At 39.3% G+C, this 16,710-nt stretch overlaps 1 protein-coding gene across 1 annotated transcript; it reads right to left on the bottom strand.

Moving 5' to 3' along the window:
• Positions 1 to 2,337: 2,337 nt before the first annotated feature.
• Pcdh20 (protocadherin 20) lies at positions 2,338 to 7,653 on the bottom strand. Its single transcript, XM_090341788.1, has 5 exons — positions 7,502 to 7,653; positions 7,131 to 7,341; positions 6,908 to 6,971; positions 6,588 to 6,781; positions 2,338 to 6,409 (listed from the first exon to the last, which is right to left on the bottom strand). Exons 1-5 carry the CDS (start codon positions 7,651 to 7,653, stop codon positions 3,683 to 3,685), a joined length of 3,348 nt encoding a protein of 1,115 aa, XP_090197914.1. The 3' UTR covers positions 2,338 to 3,682.
• Positions 7,654 to 16,710: the final 9,057 nt, after the last annotated feature.

Here is a 16,710-nt window from a genome sequence, read left to right as displayed (position 1 = left end):
TCTAAAGGAAGACATGCCAATCAAGGATTTTATCAGAAAAAAAATGCTCTACAGGTTTAAGAATAACTATATATAAATCATGTTTGAAAGTGGTTATGCCATCTGAAAAATGTACATGATCTTTTCTTATTCAAAATAAAATTAAGGAAAACATGATGGCAGAACACTTTGCCCAAAAAATCAGGTATGGCTATTATTGACTGAGATTCTTTTCTGCTTAGAATCCATTTGCATGATTGTCAATATGTACTTATTGACTGAATAGTCAAGAAATAGTGGAGATTAGGCAAGTCAGAAATATGGCATTTTGTAGCAACAGGCTGCTTTTCTGGAGTGGGCATGAACAAAATATTGGATCTTTGGGCTTCTGGCCTCTATCAACTGAAGCTTTCCTGTGTAGCTGAAGAGTACCACATTTTCAGTATGCCACTGCTATTACATTTCTTATTCTCTGAAAAAGATCACAATTCCTCAGTGAGGTGAGGAGAGATGGGAACCTTTGTCTCAGGAGAAAAGGATTGCTTAATTCTTCTAGTGTGATAGCCAATTTAGTTGGTTTCCTGGGAGGAACAATAAACATCCATTGAAGAGATCTTACCACAATTGAGTCAACTGAGTCTTGTGTCAAGGACAATTTCATAGGATGGCTATGCCTGACATTTTCTCAAAACCCTTTAGAACACTAAGGATTAGGGGATTTTCTAATACACCTATAGAATAAAACAGAATTCTTTTAAAGAATTGTTATTTTAAATTATTGCTCTCAGTTTCTGTGACTAAAAGCAAAATTTAAAAACAAAATTTAAAAACAAAATTTAAAAACAAAATTTAAAAACAAAAAAATTCAGGAAACATACTTTAAATAGTCAAAACAATAAGAAATAGTATCTCTTTTCTCCCAGTAGCTGAAATTCTTTGTTGGTTTTAAATTTCCCACTTAAAACTAATGAACAAAAATTTTCTCTATAAAATTAGGATGTAACTGACTGAGAACAATCAATTGTGATAACTCACTACCTTTGGACCTGGGGGGGGGGGAGAGGGAAATGGGTACCAAGACATGTGAAAGGGTATCAATGTATGTGAATTAAGGCACCTTCTATCTGGCAAATATCATGTAACCCTTTTACTAATTACAATAAAAAAATAAAATAAAATAAAATAAAAACAAAAAAAATTAGGATGTACTTGGTAAAACAAGACCAGAACTCTCACTTCTTTATTAAATTGGGCAAGGAGAACTTATTGGGACTTAAACTGTTAAATGGATATTAGGGTCTTTAATGAATGGAACATTTATTTTGTGCCAGCTCCACTAACAACACTGACATGATTAGCATACATTTTGGCAAGTCTTCTAGCACAAGGTGTTAGAAAAAAAGGGGGCTTTTATCTTTGAGCTTAAATTAAGTTAGCTTTCCTGCCATTAATATTTTTAATGTAAATAAGCTGCTTTTGTGAAGGAAATTCCACCTCAAGATGTTAATCAGAAATATATCTTTTTATGGAGGTTACAGATATTTCTCAATCTGAATATGAAATCTATGCCCCCAAAATACATGAACCTTCCTTCTAAATTAGGAATGAACAGAATATTTTAAAAAATTATATTGAGAAAATGTTATTGAACTTATGGAGGATTGATGCTTTTATTGATGGTACTGTGTGCACCTCACAAGGTTTCTTTTTTAAAAAAAGAAATGCATGCAGTAAGATATGATTAGAAAAGCCTGATTTCTTCCACTGCTATAATCAGTCATGGAAGACAACTTTTGGGGTTAAATAGCCTTACAGTGTCTTAGTTCAAATGTCTCTCTATACAAGGATCTCACAAGAAAAAAATTTATTTGCTATTACAGCAAACACTGTTGTCTCATATGCTTGCTATTTCACTTATTCATATTACCAAATTGGAGGGGATACAAAGGAAAATAAACCAACAAAAATCCTAGATGTGTCTTTGTCATTTATGTTCAATTTTCTGTTAGTTTTGTATTCTTTACCCTAAAAATTCAGCAAGGTTCTGAAACACAGCTAACTTGCATTTTTCTCTAAGAATATGTTAAATTTAAAGTTTATAACTGATATTAAATCAACCATTTACTAAAATACTTATATACATTTCAAATGATTTTAAACACCTAAGCATATGCTCTCAATAAAGTACCCACTGGAGTAATGAAATTTTAGTTATAGCAGAATTTTAGAATAGCAGAATGCTATATTTTTACCCACTTCACCTTTAAAATATCAATATCTAGCACTTTAGTGAAAAAGCAGTGTTCATATGTAAAATGGTAAAAATGAGAAAGAAATTATGAAAATAGAGACCTTTAATTTGCAGACATATAAACACGTTTGGTATAGTACAGACACACGATGGCAGGGAGTAAAATAACCCAGCTTAAGCTAATACATTCCTTGCTTACACAGATAATTTTGCTATAGCTCTGAATATAAAATTCCAGCTCAACTAAAGAAGTAAAATTGATAAATCACTGAGATGCTAGCTTGCTCTATTGAAGAAAAAAAAAAAAACCTCAGTAAAAGCAAAATTACCAGAAGAATTTGCTTCTAAGCACACAAAAATAAATTCCTGGATGAAATCCAAAGCCAAAGGGGATGCAAGGGGAAGGAAGCAGAAATTGTAGCCAAAAAATATAAACAACAACAAGAAGGAAATATAAAGTCTATATAAAATGCCCCAAAGAAACAATCTGAAGTGTACATTAGCTTCTAGAATGATTTTAACAGGACTTTTGCTTTTTCTCATGAGATGGATGAGTTTAAACATATAAAAAATTTACTACACATCCCAAGTATATAGTGCAACTGGCAAGTTGAGAATGCACTAAAACTTCATGAACCCTGAAGGAGCAACGCAACTGAAGCAACGAAGGAGGGAGGTGTTTGTTTCCAGCTGTTTCTCTCAGGCATAATTTCTAGTTACATTTTCAGTAAGAATACATAGACTTTTCTTCCCTTGTAATTATAGCAAGTGAAATGGTGAAGCAAACAGAAAGCAAATTGCATACACAAGAAGCAGAACACTCTTCAGCAGGTCAAATTTATAACATACGGCAATGTTGATATATTTGCTCACAGCCTTCTTCAAACTACTTACGATATACCTGTGAGGTAACAGACATTCTGTGGATAAGTGTAAGTTTTCTTTCTTATATATTTAAATAGGGAAACATTAGAATCACTTTAATCTCATATTTATTTAGTATTAGAAACAATATATTTAAAATATACTCTCATTAATTTCATGTACAACAACTATCATGTACAATGCCTCATAGTTCCCTGCAAAGGAGCAGCTGATGCCCTCTCGTGGTCAAAGGAAATTTTAGAATCACAACAACAAAAAAAATACCATTTTCTTACCTGACTCCCAGGTTTTACCAATCTGCTTGGTGTATGAAAGCCGAAAATCAGTTCCAAACTTTATATAAATAAACAATTTTATAGCTGTTAGTATCTCTTTTTTCATTTAAAAATGCTATACACATTTTATAACCTCTGAATTGGAATTTAAAAACCTGTAAAGAGCTATGTACAACATATTACAAGTTATAAATTAGTGGTCTTTCATGAGAACTGCCAGAAACACCCATATTTAAGTGTTGACATCTGTCCCAAGTCAGTGAAAAGATTTCTCCGTGAGTCCACCAAAATATCAAATATTGGAAATATCCATTGGTTTCCTCTCTCTCATGTGCAAATCGAGTTTCCCTTTCAGTGGAATCTGTACTTCCAGATTGTCATCTGCCCTGTGATGCTTTTTCCCCTTCCTCAAGCAGATATATATGCCCATGCAGGTTACCAGCGTGATGGAACCCAAGCTTATGACGGAGAGAGCTACTAAGGTGGGCACACAGGATGCGGATTCCACCTTCCTGTGGGTCGGTTCTATTGAGATCTGTGGTTCCTTCTCTTCTATATTAATTTCTGGTTCTTTCCTTAAAAGGCTCTCGATATAGCTCTCGTTGCTGACAGTGTCATTGACAAATAGATTCACCATGACAGTGGAATGGAGAGGCTCGGGATAACCGTGGTCACTCACTTTGACCAGTAAGCGATGCAACCCATAATCTGTCTGTAGCAACGCCTCTTCCAAAGTTATGTTGCCTGTTTTGGGGTCAATCCTAAAGGATTCGGGTCTGGGGCCTCTTCTCCCTATGATGCTATAGGCTATAACAGCATTCATGCCTGTGTCTTTGTCCACAGCATAGACCTCTGTAACAGGGGAACCAGGGAGAGTGGAAGGCAGTACCAACAGATAAGACATATTTGACTGAGGAAATAAAACCAGAGGGGGGTTGTCATTGATATCGAGAAGGAGAATTGTGATCTTTGTGGTAGAGGAAAGCGCAGGCTCCCCCCCGTCCACAGCTTCAACCCACAGAGTATAGGAGCTTTGCTGCTCTCTGTCCAAAGACACTTTAGCTCTCAACATGCCCTTTCCTGTATCAATCACAAAAATGTCACTCTGGTTCACCACTGAAAGGGCAACCCATCCATTTCTCCCGGCGTCTGCATCGGTGACACTTATTATGCCGATTTCTCCATATCCGGGGAAGTTTTCTGGCACAAAAAAGCTGAAGTCCTTGTTGATAAACCGAGGGCTGTTGTCATTTTTATCCAATACGGTAAGAGCCACTGTGGCCACGGATTCCCTCGGTGGCTTCCCACAGTCCACAGCTCTGACTGTGTACCTGTACTTTTCTTTCTCTTCTCTGTCCAGCTGAGTGGAGACGGTCAGCACTCCAGTGACGCTGTCTAGTGAAAAATAGGAAGGAGCATCGGGTCCCAGGAAATAGGAAACTCGGCCTCTCTCTCCACTGTCGGCATCGGTGGCGGACAGCTTGGTCAAAAAGGCATTGGGTTGGTTATTTTCTTCGATGGTTAATTCAATCAAGGGCTGAAGGAAAACGGGCGCGTTATCATTCTCATCCAGAAGCTGCACTTTAATGATTCTTTTGACATGAAATCCCTCCGAGTTCCAGGCGACCACAGCTATTTCGTAGAACTGCTGGAGCTCGTAGTCTAGAGGTTTGGTGGTCTCGAGCAAATACTCGTTCCTGTACGGTTTGTAGGGCGATAACCTAAAGGGCCCATCCCCATCCAGGTAGCAGTTAATCTTGGATTTACCTTCTGGATCTCGGATGGTGAAGAAGGCGATGGGGGTGTTCACGGGTTCCAGTTCTTTCAGGTAAACCACCCCATCCGCCTCATTCGCTATGTAACGTGGGACAATTTCAGGTGGTCTGAAAATGACCTTGATGACAGACACCAGGACGGTGATGACGGCCGGGATGCATCCAGGCCCATTGGCTAAGATGGTGAGCTTGTGCGTTTGTTGGACGCTTCCTCCAATCTGGCTGGAAAGTTGAATGACTCCCATCGTTTCATCCAGGTGGAATAACTCCCTGGATGCTTGGGGGACTTTCTGGCTGTAAGTGTAAGTGATCTGGGCATTTGTCCCCAAGTCTCTATCCACAGCCTGGACCACTGCGATCGGGGTTCCCACTGTCGCATTCCCATATACAGTGACATTGATTTGTGAATCGACGAAGAGAGGACAGTTGTCATTTATGTCACTTATGCCAATGGTCAGGGTGGCACTACCCAACAGAGGTGGAGAACCACCATCCTCCGCTATGATGATGCTAATGTACTGGTCCTGGCTTTCCCTGTCCAGTGCACCCATGACAATTAAGTAAGGGGTGCGCTCCCCGTTTTCGTTCTCCTCCACGTCCAGGGTAAACATGCCATGGTAGTCCAGTAAACGATAGGTCTGTACCCCGTTGATGCCAATATCGGGGTCCACAGCAGGATGCTCTATGGCCAGCCGGGTATTGACAGGTGCATTTTCGGGAACCCACACCAGGATTTGGGACACAGGGAACTGCGGGGCATTGTCATTGATGTCTCGGATGGCGATTTTCACCTTCACGAACCTGAAGTATTCCTGAGGCAGGACCAGCACATCCAGGAGCAAAAGGCAAGATTCGGAGGAAGGGGAAGCAGAGATGGAAACGCTGCCGCCCCAGGCAGCTGCTCCACCCTCGTCCACACACAGGGCCTCTCTGTCGATCTCCTGGGTAGACGTGTGCAGCTCCCCAGATCTGTTGTCCAGGGTCACATACTGGCCGCTCAGTCCTCCGGAAGCCAGGCTGAAAGACAGAGGCGGGGTCCACTGCACACCCGCGCGCTCTGGCGGCTGCGCAGGCGGCTCGGATCTCCCCGCAGCCCTGGGCAGCAGCCGCAGGTCCTCGGCCAGGCTGCCGATCAGAACCCCGGCGGGCAGTCCCTCGTTCAGGCTGTACAGAAGCTCGGTGGCCCGGCTGTAACTCGCCAGGCAGGTGAAGGGTCCCACGAAGAGGACAAACAGAAGCACATGCTGGAGTGAAGGGAGGAGAGACGGCTCATCAAACACTCGCGGAAATACAGACGTGGGGGTTATATATCAGCTCCCCTCCCCTCTACCCCCCTCCCCAGGCTTGGGAAAGGAGAGGAGGGATGAAGACAACAACAACAGCAAAAATAAACTTGCAGGAACGAAAGGCTTGCGGAGCAACACGGCTTCCAAAACTTCTCCAGCTATTTCTCAGTTGTATTTCGCTCCCCCTCCTCCGTCCCCCACTCCGTCCTGTCAGGAGAGGAGACCCTCCCAAGTCCACGTTGGGGACTAAGCCCAGAGAAACCTCTGTAGGTTTGGGGGAGGAAGAGGAGGGTGGGTTCCCTGAAAGGCCAGGTGGGCGATTGATTTCTCCTGGATAAGATCCCAGAACACACATTATGTTATATCCCTTCCTAAAACCACCGATTACATATTCTTGTTTTTTTTTTATAAAGCATCAGTTATAACACCAACAGCAATAATAATGTGGACTATTACTGCCACAGTAATACTGTGAGGCTCTCAGCCACCGCTCCTCACCTGCTCCAAAACCCCTTTCGGTCTGGGAGAAAAAAAAAAAGTGATTTTTCATGTTAGCCTGAAATCCAGTTCAAGTCATCTGGATCTCTACCTCCAACCGAGCCTTCCCCATCCTTAGGAGAAAATGAAGTCAATGGCAACCCTGATGTAAAAAAACAAAAACAAAAACAAAAACAAAAACAATTTGTCCGCAGCCGGACGCCAGCTGCGGGGAGCCATCTCCAATCCCCGGAATCCTCAGCGGCTGGCGCTCACCCTTGGCCCCCCGGCGCCGCCTCTGCCTGCTTTTGGGCTTCAGAAACTTCCCCACGCGATCCAACCACTTCGTTATTCTAGGCTCCCATTTAAACACACGGCCGCCCCGACTCCTTTCTTTCTCCCCTCCCAGTCCTCTGAAGTTTGAGTGAAAACAAAAGGTGGGAAAAACCTATTTGCAGGACTCCTGGAATCCTTACCAGCAGGTTCCTGTGAGGGCTGCTGCTGCTGCTAGTGCTGCTGCTGTTGGTGGTGGTGGTGGTGCTGCTGCTGCTGCTGCTGGGACGATGTAGATGCCCCATATCCAGGCGCGGGTGCCAGGTCGCCGGGCGCCAGCTCACTGCCTGGGCCGGCGAGCTGCGCGCAGTCCCCGGGCCGCGCATTCGCGGGTAGGCTGCAGTGGGCGCGCTCCGGAGGGGAGGGTGGCGGAAGACACTCCCTCCGCTCATGCAAATCACTGGGGAACCTCAGCCAATAGTCTCCGGCTCTTCAAATTAAGGACGGCCATTAAGCGGGGTCTGCAGAGTGAGGGGGGGCCAGCCAGGCGCACCGAAGGTTTCCAGCCCGGGTACAGCCAGACCCGCACCTCCCGCGCCAACGCAGCAGAAGCTGGGACTAGCCAGTGAAGACTGCCATCAGGCACCACCTGGTCCTGCTCTGAGCGCTGGAATGGCTGCCTACCGGCCTGTCTTCTTGCCATACCAGTCAGATCCTCAGTCTACAGGTTGCTAATAAGAAGAGAAGAATTAAAATGAACAATCCCATATTTGTACTGGATGAGGTGAGGGGAGAAGGAAGTGAGGACCCCCTCTCCAACATCCACCCAAAACAAAACAAAATTGAAAAATTGAACACAACCTGATGTACTGCCCAGAGAATCACACATAGTCTTGTTTGCACTGCTGAGAAAGAGAGAGAGAGAGAGAGAGAGAGAGAGAGAGAGAGAGAGAGAGAGAGAGAGAGAGAGAGAGAGAGAGACAGAGAGAGAGAGAGAGACAGAGACAGAGAGACAGAGACAGAGAGACAGAGAGAGACAGAGACAGAGAGACAGACAGAGAGACAGAGACAGAGAGAGAGAGACGGAGAGAGACAGAGAGAGGCGGAGAAACAGACAAAGAGAGACCAGAGAGAGAGGAGAGACAGAGAGAGAGAGAGAACTTTTCTCAGAGACGAGTCACAACTTCTAAAAAACTCGATGTGATCCAGATAAACAAAGATATGAATTCATCGCGGGTTTGCACATGGTTCCGTTTTGAATCTTCACTGTTGGTGTTAGCAGAGCTGCAGCTAGTTTTCTAGGTGAGATGCATGAGCACCTCTGGGTATCTGCCTTGTGGTTTTTATTCAGACACAGCCCAAGCTTCTAACCAAGAGAAAGATAAAGGGAAAAGTAGAGAGCTATCTATTTGTCCTGTAACCCAAACGTTTTTGACCAAAAGGAATGTTCACATCCTTCTCTAAGGGAAACCCTGAAGGCAGAGAGCTGAAGCCTAGATAAAAATTTGCTTTCTTTTTAAATTACTGGTATTCCTTTCTTCCTTTAGCACGAGCCCTAATGCCTACTAGGCAAGGGCCTCTGAGAAAGAAGTCTGGGAAAAGTTGGAACAAATATTGGGATAGCCACTCTGACTGATGCTAAGAACTCAGGTCACTAATAAAATCAAGGCTCAGGGCTCATAATAGACTTCAGTGTATTAGCTCAGTGAAACATGTTTTCCCTCCCTCCCTCCCTCCCTGCCTCCCTCCCTACCTCCCTCCCTCCCTCCCTCCCTTCCTCCCTCTTTGCTTGTTTGCTTGCTTCCCTTTTTGGTCCCTTGTATGGGGCTTGAACCCAGGTGCTGAGCTTTTTGGTTCAAGGCTAGTGTTCTACCACTTTTAGTCACAGTACCACTTCCAGTTTTCTGGTGATAATCTCAGGGACCAGGCTGCCTTTAAATCTTGGTTCTCAGATCTCAGCCTCCTGAGTAGCAAGGATTACAATGCAGACCTTGAAACACAGAAGGGAAAAGGCTCTCATCCTTTCCCTGAATAGGCATTTCTCTTCCTTCTCTTTATTGGTAGGCTCCCAGACCCTGTCCGCCTCTTGCTACCCTATACATAAAACCTCACCTGCTGAACATGACTTAGCCAGAGACTTTATGGCCTTCCTCTTGAGTCATACCATTAGGAATTCTCTGTGCTTTCCAAAGAAGTTCTTTACCTTACTCTATTGTATGCTAACCAGAACATAACTTGTTTTTCTGAGCGGCTTTGCTTCTGACCCTATATTCTCCTCATTTCCATAAATCTTTAAGACAGACTTCTAAATATTAACAATCCAGTACGTCAGAACACCTGGTGCTTAGCAGTTTGTTATTGTGCAAATGATACCAGACATGCAGTCAGCAAAATTGTATAAAACAAATCTGGGATCTAATAGGAAACTGTGTGAAAAAAATACGTTCCTGTAAGCACTTTAGAGACCTGACACAATGGGGAATCCACATAGACACACATGGATCATGAGTTTAAAGCACTCGTAGACAGCAAAAAAATAATAATAATAATAAAATAAAGCCTTCAGAAAGCATGATTTGCTTTTTTCTGTCCCAGCTGCCAGCTCTGCCCTACCATTGAACTCTTATTGCTGCCAGTAAATATTTACACTGAGGTCTGTAGTTTAAACATTATCCGAGGTAAAAAAAGAAAATCAGTACCAAGATGCTTTGGTTGTCTATGTATGTATTCACAAAATTCCCGTACCCCCTAGAAGTTAGGGGTGGATGGACAGAATTAGGAAACTGTACTTTAGTCAGAAGACCTATAATGTTCATTGAACTAAATAAATATAGTTGTAACATAAAGGTATTGTTGAAAGGCTGACCTTGTGTAATATGTGAGAATTTAAAGAGTAAATATGTGTTCTTAACCTCCCCCCCAAAAAAGAAGACCTATAATCTGAAGTGATTCTGCTTCTATACACATAGATTATATGTTCTCATACAGATCAGTCCCTCAAGCTTCTTTACCTGGTTAGATCATCACTGTGTGTGTGTGTGTGTGTGTGTGTGTGTGTGTGTGTGTGTGTGTGTGTGTGTGATGTTTGTAGTGAAACTGTAGGGAAGGTTTATGGTTTGGTTTTTACTCCCCCTTTTCCTGCTTTGTTTATAGAGCTGTTACACAGGAACAATTGTTTATGAAGAAAGTTTAACTGGAGCATAATCATTCAGCTCTTTGTAAGTATTTTCTCAAGTGTCCTTAACCTTCTCTGGACTTGCCCTATTTTTGCAGTGTTCTCCTTGATACCAGGATAGGAAATTTTGATCTGTTGGCGTGTATTCCACATGTTCCCTATAGAAATGGTTATTACCATTTCTCCTCATTGTTTAGTTGAAAGGAAATAAAATCTACCCATTTGTACATAAATTATTAAGCATGGTTTTGAAAAGCATAAACAATATAGTACATGCCATTCATGTAAGATGAAATACAAGATTTGACTACATTCTGAAAATAATGTTTAGAATGAATGATAATAATCACTTCTGTTTTAAGTTACGGTGCTGGGCATTGAATATCTGAATGGAAGTTTGTTATAAACATTGTAAGATTTTGGCACAATACTGAGTAAAATGCTGCATATCACATGCCCAAAATGTTAACTGAACCAACTTGTTATAATCTTTGTCTTTGAAGATCTAGGCAGAGGTATCATTGTAGCTTTATGATTTTTTAATTGGGCTTCTAGAAAAGTTTGAAAAGATCAAATGTGCTTCGTTCTTTCCATCTACCATTTTCCTCATTACTGGGAAAGCTTGCCGAAACTCATTTCTTATAATTTACAGTATTCAGAGATATTTCTGATTTAGATTTCACGCTACTCATCCCCTGATAAATAATATTTAATAACTTCTCAGGTGTCTCAATTGGTCTGGGCCTGCTTCTGAGGTGTTTCATAAAAATCAATCTAGAGGAATAGTTGGCTTATATGCCCTCCTAAAAGTATTTTTTCTATAGACAATGAAAACAACATGATACAATAACTGATATTTTGAATGGAGTAAGAGAATTTGGATGTCATTCTCTAGATTGCAAATTTCAGTATGGCTTTAGGCAAGTTGTCACATCTCTACTTCGGTTTCCAGTAAAATGTTTCCACAACCTACATGCACATACACGTATAAGATATTTTACCTTGTACATGTCATTAATGATACTATATGATGATAATAGGTTAATTTGATTACTATTTACTGAAATATGTCACTGAAAAGCAATTCTGCTCATTTGCTCCAAGCTTTCTTTCCTTGTGGTTTTATTTCATCAGAAAGATGTATGCCATCTTACATGTGTGTGTCAAGATAAAATTAACAAACATTATACATTAGGTAAGCACTTGTTAAAATACTCAGTGCTTTTTGAAGTACATATTTCACAGGTAGGTTGTATTTATATCTTTTAATTAATTTTCATAGTGCCATTTGAAGTATTTTATTAATAATATGGTATTTATAAAGTTCTATGTCATCAATGCTCACAGATATTTAAAACCATTCTGAGCTACTACGATACCATATTGGTTTAATTCAGTTTTGCAAATAAAAATGAATTTATGCTATCACATTATTTTAAGACTATTTCATTTGTTTTGCAAATAGAAATATGAAATACAGGGTGTCTTTTAAGTGAAAAATTTTTTCAGGTAATTTCATAAATGGATACATATATATTTATTCTGCTTATGTGGATCAGATACAAATGTGATTAATTACTGCAGTGCATTAACTTCTTTATTCTCATATCAATTGTAATTTATAAATGGGATGTTGCAATGATGCAAGCATTAATTATTCTAATCACTACCTTTCTATAGTTTAGAAAAGTTGATATTGATAAGTTTTCCATGTCTCCTCTGACTCTAAATATTCCAGGACGATAATGAGCAATAAAAGTCCAATGGTTTAAACTCTTCTTCTTCTTCTTCTTCTTCTTCTTCTTCTTCTTCTTCTTCTTCTTCTTCTTCTTCTTCTACTTTTCACTACTAATTCACTATCCTTTCAGCAGTGATAAGAATAGCTGAGTGAAGTCACTAGAAAATCCCAGATTTAATTTTAACTAACATTTTCTACTTTCTTTCCTTATCCTCAAAATAAATTTTAAAAGTCATTTGCAACTCATTTGAATTTCACATTCCGCCTTCTCACTTCTGGTGGAGGTGATAATGAGCAGTGAAATCATCAAAAGAAAGGTGGTAGGATTGAAGAAGAGAAGAAATGAAGGGCATGGAAAATCCACAAAATTGATCAGCATTTACGGAATAAGGAAAGAGGTTAACTGGATGCTGTTTATTGATAATGTATATGCTTTGGTCCTTGGATTCAGTCCTGGGAAACCTGCAAGATGGGAAAAATATCCTTGGTGCATGAAATAAGGCAATTGTGAATATCTCAGTTGGCATAGAAATTAGGTCAAGGCCAAAGCAAATCCAGTGAAGGAGAGAACAAATTGTAAATTTTCTTTTAGGGTACTGATCTTGTCTTTCCTGAGATAGCTATTGGTTTGCACAAGCTGAAGCATCATGTATGGGGAAGTTTGATGAGCATGTTTGCTCGGGTAATATTTTTTGCACAGATCTCTAGCTCTTTTGCCTGGCTTCAGATTGTTGAAAACTTTAGGACTATTCTGATTACAGTGTAGGCATCAGTGAATCACTTTACTAATGTAAGATGTCCATGTTTTCATGGTGGTATAGTTATAATCATGAACTGTTTCTTTTTGGATATCTTCCTAAAGGAAGCAATTAGAGGCTTTTGACCTCTAATGCATTTACAGCTAGCAGCTACCAATTATCAAGCACCCTACTTTTATGACATATGTAGTGTACATTGCCTCTAATCTTCACAAGGTCTATAAGCTAATGATGATTGGAGGCTTTCATGAATTAAATAGCTGGCTTGAGGTCACACAGACATGAAATGGCTAAGTTGGGGCCAGGCAAGCAATTTTTTAAGTAATCCATTATAATGTTATGGAGTCTGTGTAGAAATGAGTTGTTCTAATATTTACTAAGGTAACCATATGCTGAATAATGAATATATGCTCCTCATGGGCAAGCACAGAATTTGATGGTCATAGAGCCATATAAAAATACCATAAGTTAATAACTAACAAAAGTTAATAATTGTGTCTTTCTGTAAAAATGTGTATATGTTACATTCATTAAATAATAAATATTTATTTTTTCCAAATTACTTGGAACAGCGAGGAAAGATATGAATTTTGAGTTTCCATGATCTGTTTACAATTTTTAGCAAAGCACATTCACTTGCTGTAAATAATATGCCTCTTAAAAATGAAATCAAATATGCCAGATATCTGCCAGTAACTTATTTACAGATACATTTAAATCTGATCCAATTTATATTAATTTCATTTAGGAAATAATAATTATCATAGTTTGTGCATATTACTTGTTATTATGTATATCTAAATGTTTCATTAGGTATACGTAGATGGAATTGAGTACTAGTGACAACATTTCATTAATATCTCTTAAAAAATATTGGTTATTTATAATTTAAAATAAACAGACATTAGACAGATCTTTTTGAACAAATATCTAACACTACCCAGCATTTAGACCTTGTACGGTTCAACACACTAATAGGAGAAGTTGAAAAGAACGTTTTAAAAAAATTGATACTCAAGTGAGGAGCAATGGTTTTATGTTATTTTTGATAAATGGAAAGGATTAAAATTCCTTTACTATTCATAAACATGGAATACATTCTCTGATAGAGTAATTTTCCTATTCTAAATGGAAGTCTACCTTCTGAACCACCTTAAGAAAAAAAATTATAACACAATTACTGTCACTTCCATAGTCTAATACCTTTGGAAAAAGCCCTGCATCTATTAGTCCTGCCAGAGCTTGTTAAACTATTCAGTAATGATCATAAAAGGTATTTTACACATAATATGTACGTACCAGTCTGAAAGCTGTGAATCCTCAGGCTTTCCTGCTAGCTGTGAGCAAGAATATTTTAACACTCCTGTGGGATTTCTGGATCAAGAATGATTCCAGGTACAGTCTCCAACATACCCAGATAATATCTGAAAAGAAGCTTTTATGGACTAACCATGGATCTATCTAATCTGCCTCAGTGCCAAAAGCACTGTAAGGTGATACACACTGGTCCATAGCTAAGCTACATACCATCATGGTCAAAGCTGCAGTGACCTCAGTTTCAGCAAAAAGGACAGGTCCTCACATGACACAGACTGTTCAGCATTAAAAATTACTAGAAATCTTGAGTTCAGCTGACATATTTTTTGTAGATAAATGACACTTTTTTGGCAATTATCAACACAAATATCCTGCCAATGTAGAAAGTGCAAGGCTTTTATTTATTTATTTTTTTGTTTGTTGTTTTTCTTTCCAGCCCTACACACAAACACAGTTCACTTTCCTTCACTTCTGTGACACATTTAACTTTCATTATAGTTCTAGCCATCCATTTTTACATTTAGACTTTCCAGTTCCACTTCCAAAGCCCTCAAGTTCTATGCATTGAATTTTTCTGTTGCTGAAAGATATTATCTAGATTTGCAATGACTTATCTCCCTCTGTAACCAAAGAAGTTTTCTCCATTAAGGATGCTCACACCCTCTTCCAACAGCTTTTCCTAAGTAGAACATGTGGCCTAGGACAATTTTTCTAGAATCAGCCACACGATCAAAGTATTAACAGAGGTATTTCTAAATCCTAGCTACGCTATATTATGAAATCAATTACTACTAGTGCCATCTGTTGGTGAAAGGAAGAATTGAGGTTCACAGCTTATTATGGAAGACTGTTCTTTGGGCATGTGGGTGTTTAAGGAAAACACTTATTACAATAGGACCCTGCTGCTTGAGGAGCATCAACTGCCTGCTTTGCAAGAGTCCTCAGAGGATGGTATTATAGTGTTGAGAAAATAGCAACAGTGACTACATTTGAACATTCGGCAAGCTAAGCTAAATAAGTATAGATGTATTGTGTGTGTTGTATATACATTCTCACGATGACCTGCCAGATAATCATAATGATTTCCATTTTTTAAATGGTTAGATTGTAATTCTTAGCATTATATACCTTATCAAAGGTTGTAGAGATGTAATTTAAATCCTGGCTTAGTAAACCTGGGCATGTTTGATATATCAGGACAATTTGTGGCTTGTTTTCCAAAGCCCTCATAGTACCTTTCCTTGTTCACCGTTCAATTACTCTGGTTCAGTTAATAAAAGTGGTGATCTATTTGCATTATATAAGATGGGTCAGAAATCAGTGTGCAATAAAAACATATTCCTATGAAATGTTGCTGATTTTTTCCCTTGAAGATAGATGGAAATGAGAAACCAAAGAGGAACCAGGCAAGTCTGTTCTCTGTAAAATGAATGAAATGTTTATTCACAGCAGGCTAAGCCTAGAAGGATCCAGCAGTAGCTTTGGTTCTTTGGGCATTCTTCACTGAGATTTCTTTTGTGTTTCAAAGCCAGTCTTTTAACAGAGTACAATTCCTCTAAAATCCAAAGATTTGCTGAGGCATAGGAGCCTGAGGTCTGGGAGCATTCCTTTTCATTGGAAGACACTTCCAGCTTCTGTTCTGACATGAATCAAAGCAGGGACAGGGAGTTTCTGAAGTAAGAGAAGGCATTTGGCTGTCAGGACAAAAGTAAAGCCATTGATCACAACATTAGGTTTTGTGATCAAAAAGATCAAAAAGAGGTTATAGATTTCTCTGTATTTCCAGAAAAAAAACTAGTCACCACAACAAAACTTAGAATTTAGATTACTTATGGTGCAGAGTTAGTTATTTGAGATTAAGGATTGTGGTTGAAATCCATCCTGGGCACTAAAAATGTCTGGGAGACTCTTATCTCCAATTAATCACCAGAAAATAGAAATGGCACTGTGGTCCTAGAGGTAGGGTAGTAGCCTTGAGCTAAAGAGCTCAGGGACAGCTGCCAGGTCCAGAGTTCAAGTCTCACCACTGCCAAAAAAAAAGATAGATGTTACTTGAATAGTAACATGTTATGTATTTTTCTATAATGCTTCATTAAATTATGGCAATGATACATTTTAAAATTTCAATTTATGATTTTTAAAATGAGGACTGTGTCTAGTGCTCACAGAATAAACAGCAGTATCTTTGAAACAATACAAAGGTAAATCTATAAGGGCATTACTTTTTTCTTTTATAATATTAGGAACTGAATACAGGAACTTAACTTGTTTGACTTGCTTGATCAGCTGGTGCTTTCTTTCCATTATTTTTCTTTTCTGTTTTTTGTTCTGATACTGAGGTTTGAACTCAAAGCCTAGATTCTGTTCCAGAGCTTCATTGTCATCTCCATTTATTCCATGGGTTTCAATGACATTTTATTACATCTTCTGAGATTATGACCCATACACAATTACTATTTTGTTGCAAAATATATTTAAAGATAATTTTATATTGTTTGACTAAAAGCAGTTCCTATTTTTG

The sequence above is a fragment of the Megascapheus bottae genome, chromosome 11 (genome assembly GCF_031878675.1).
Source record: "Megascapheus bottae isolate mThoBot1 chromosome 11, mThoBot2.hap1, whole genome shotgun sequence".
Taxonomy (NCBI): domain Eukaryota; kingdom Metazoa; phylum Chordata; class Mammalia; order Rodentia; family Geomyidae; genus Megascapheus; species Megascapheus bottae.
This window is presented reverse-complemented; position numbering and strand designations above follow the sequence as displayed.

Excerpts from the sequence above, each read along its gene's own strand:
- Pcdh20 (XM_090341788.1), bottom strand. The coding sequence starts at position 7,653 with ATGAGCGGAGGGAGTGTCTTCCGCCACCCTCCCCTCCGGAGCGCGCCC. Across the intron at positions 7,342-7,501 it reads CACCCGCGCCTGGATATGGG|AGGACTGGGAGGGGAGAAAG; the intron begins GCATCTACATCG and ends CTCAAACTTCAG. Across the intron at positions 6,410-6,587 it reads GGAGAAGTTTTGGAAGCCGT|CATGTGCTTCTGTTTGTCCT; the intron begins GTTGCTCCGCAA and ends CCTTCACTCCAG.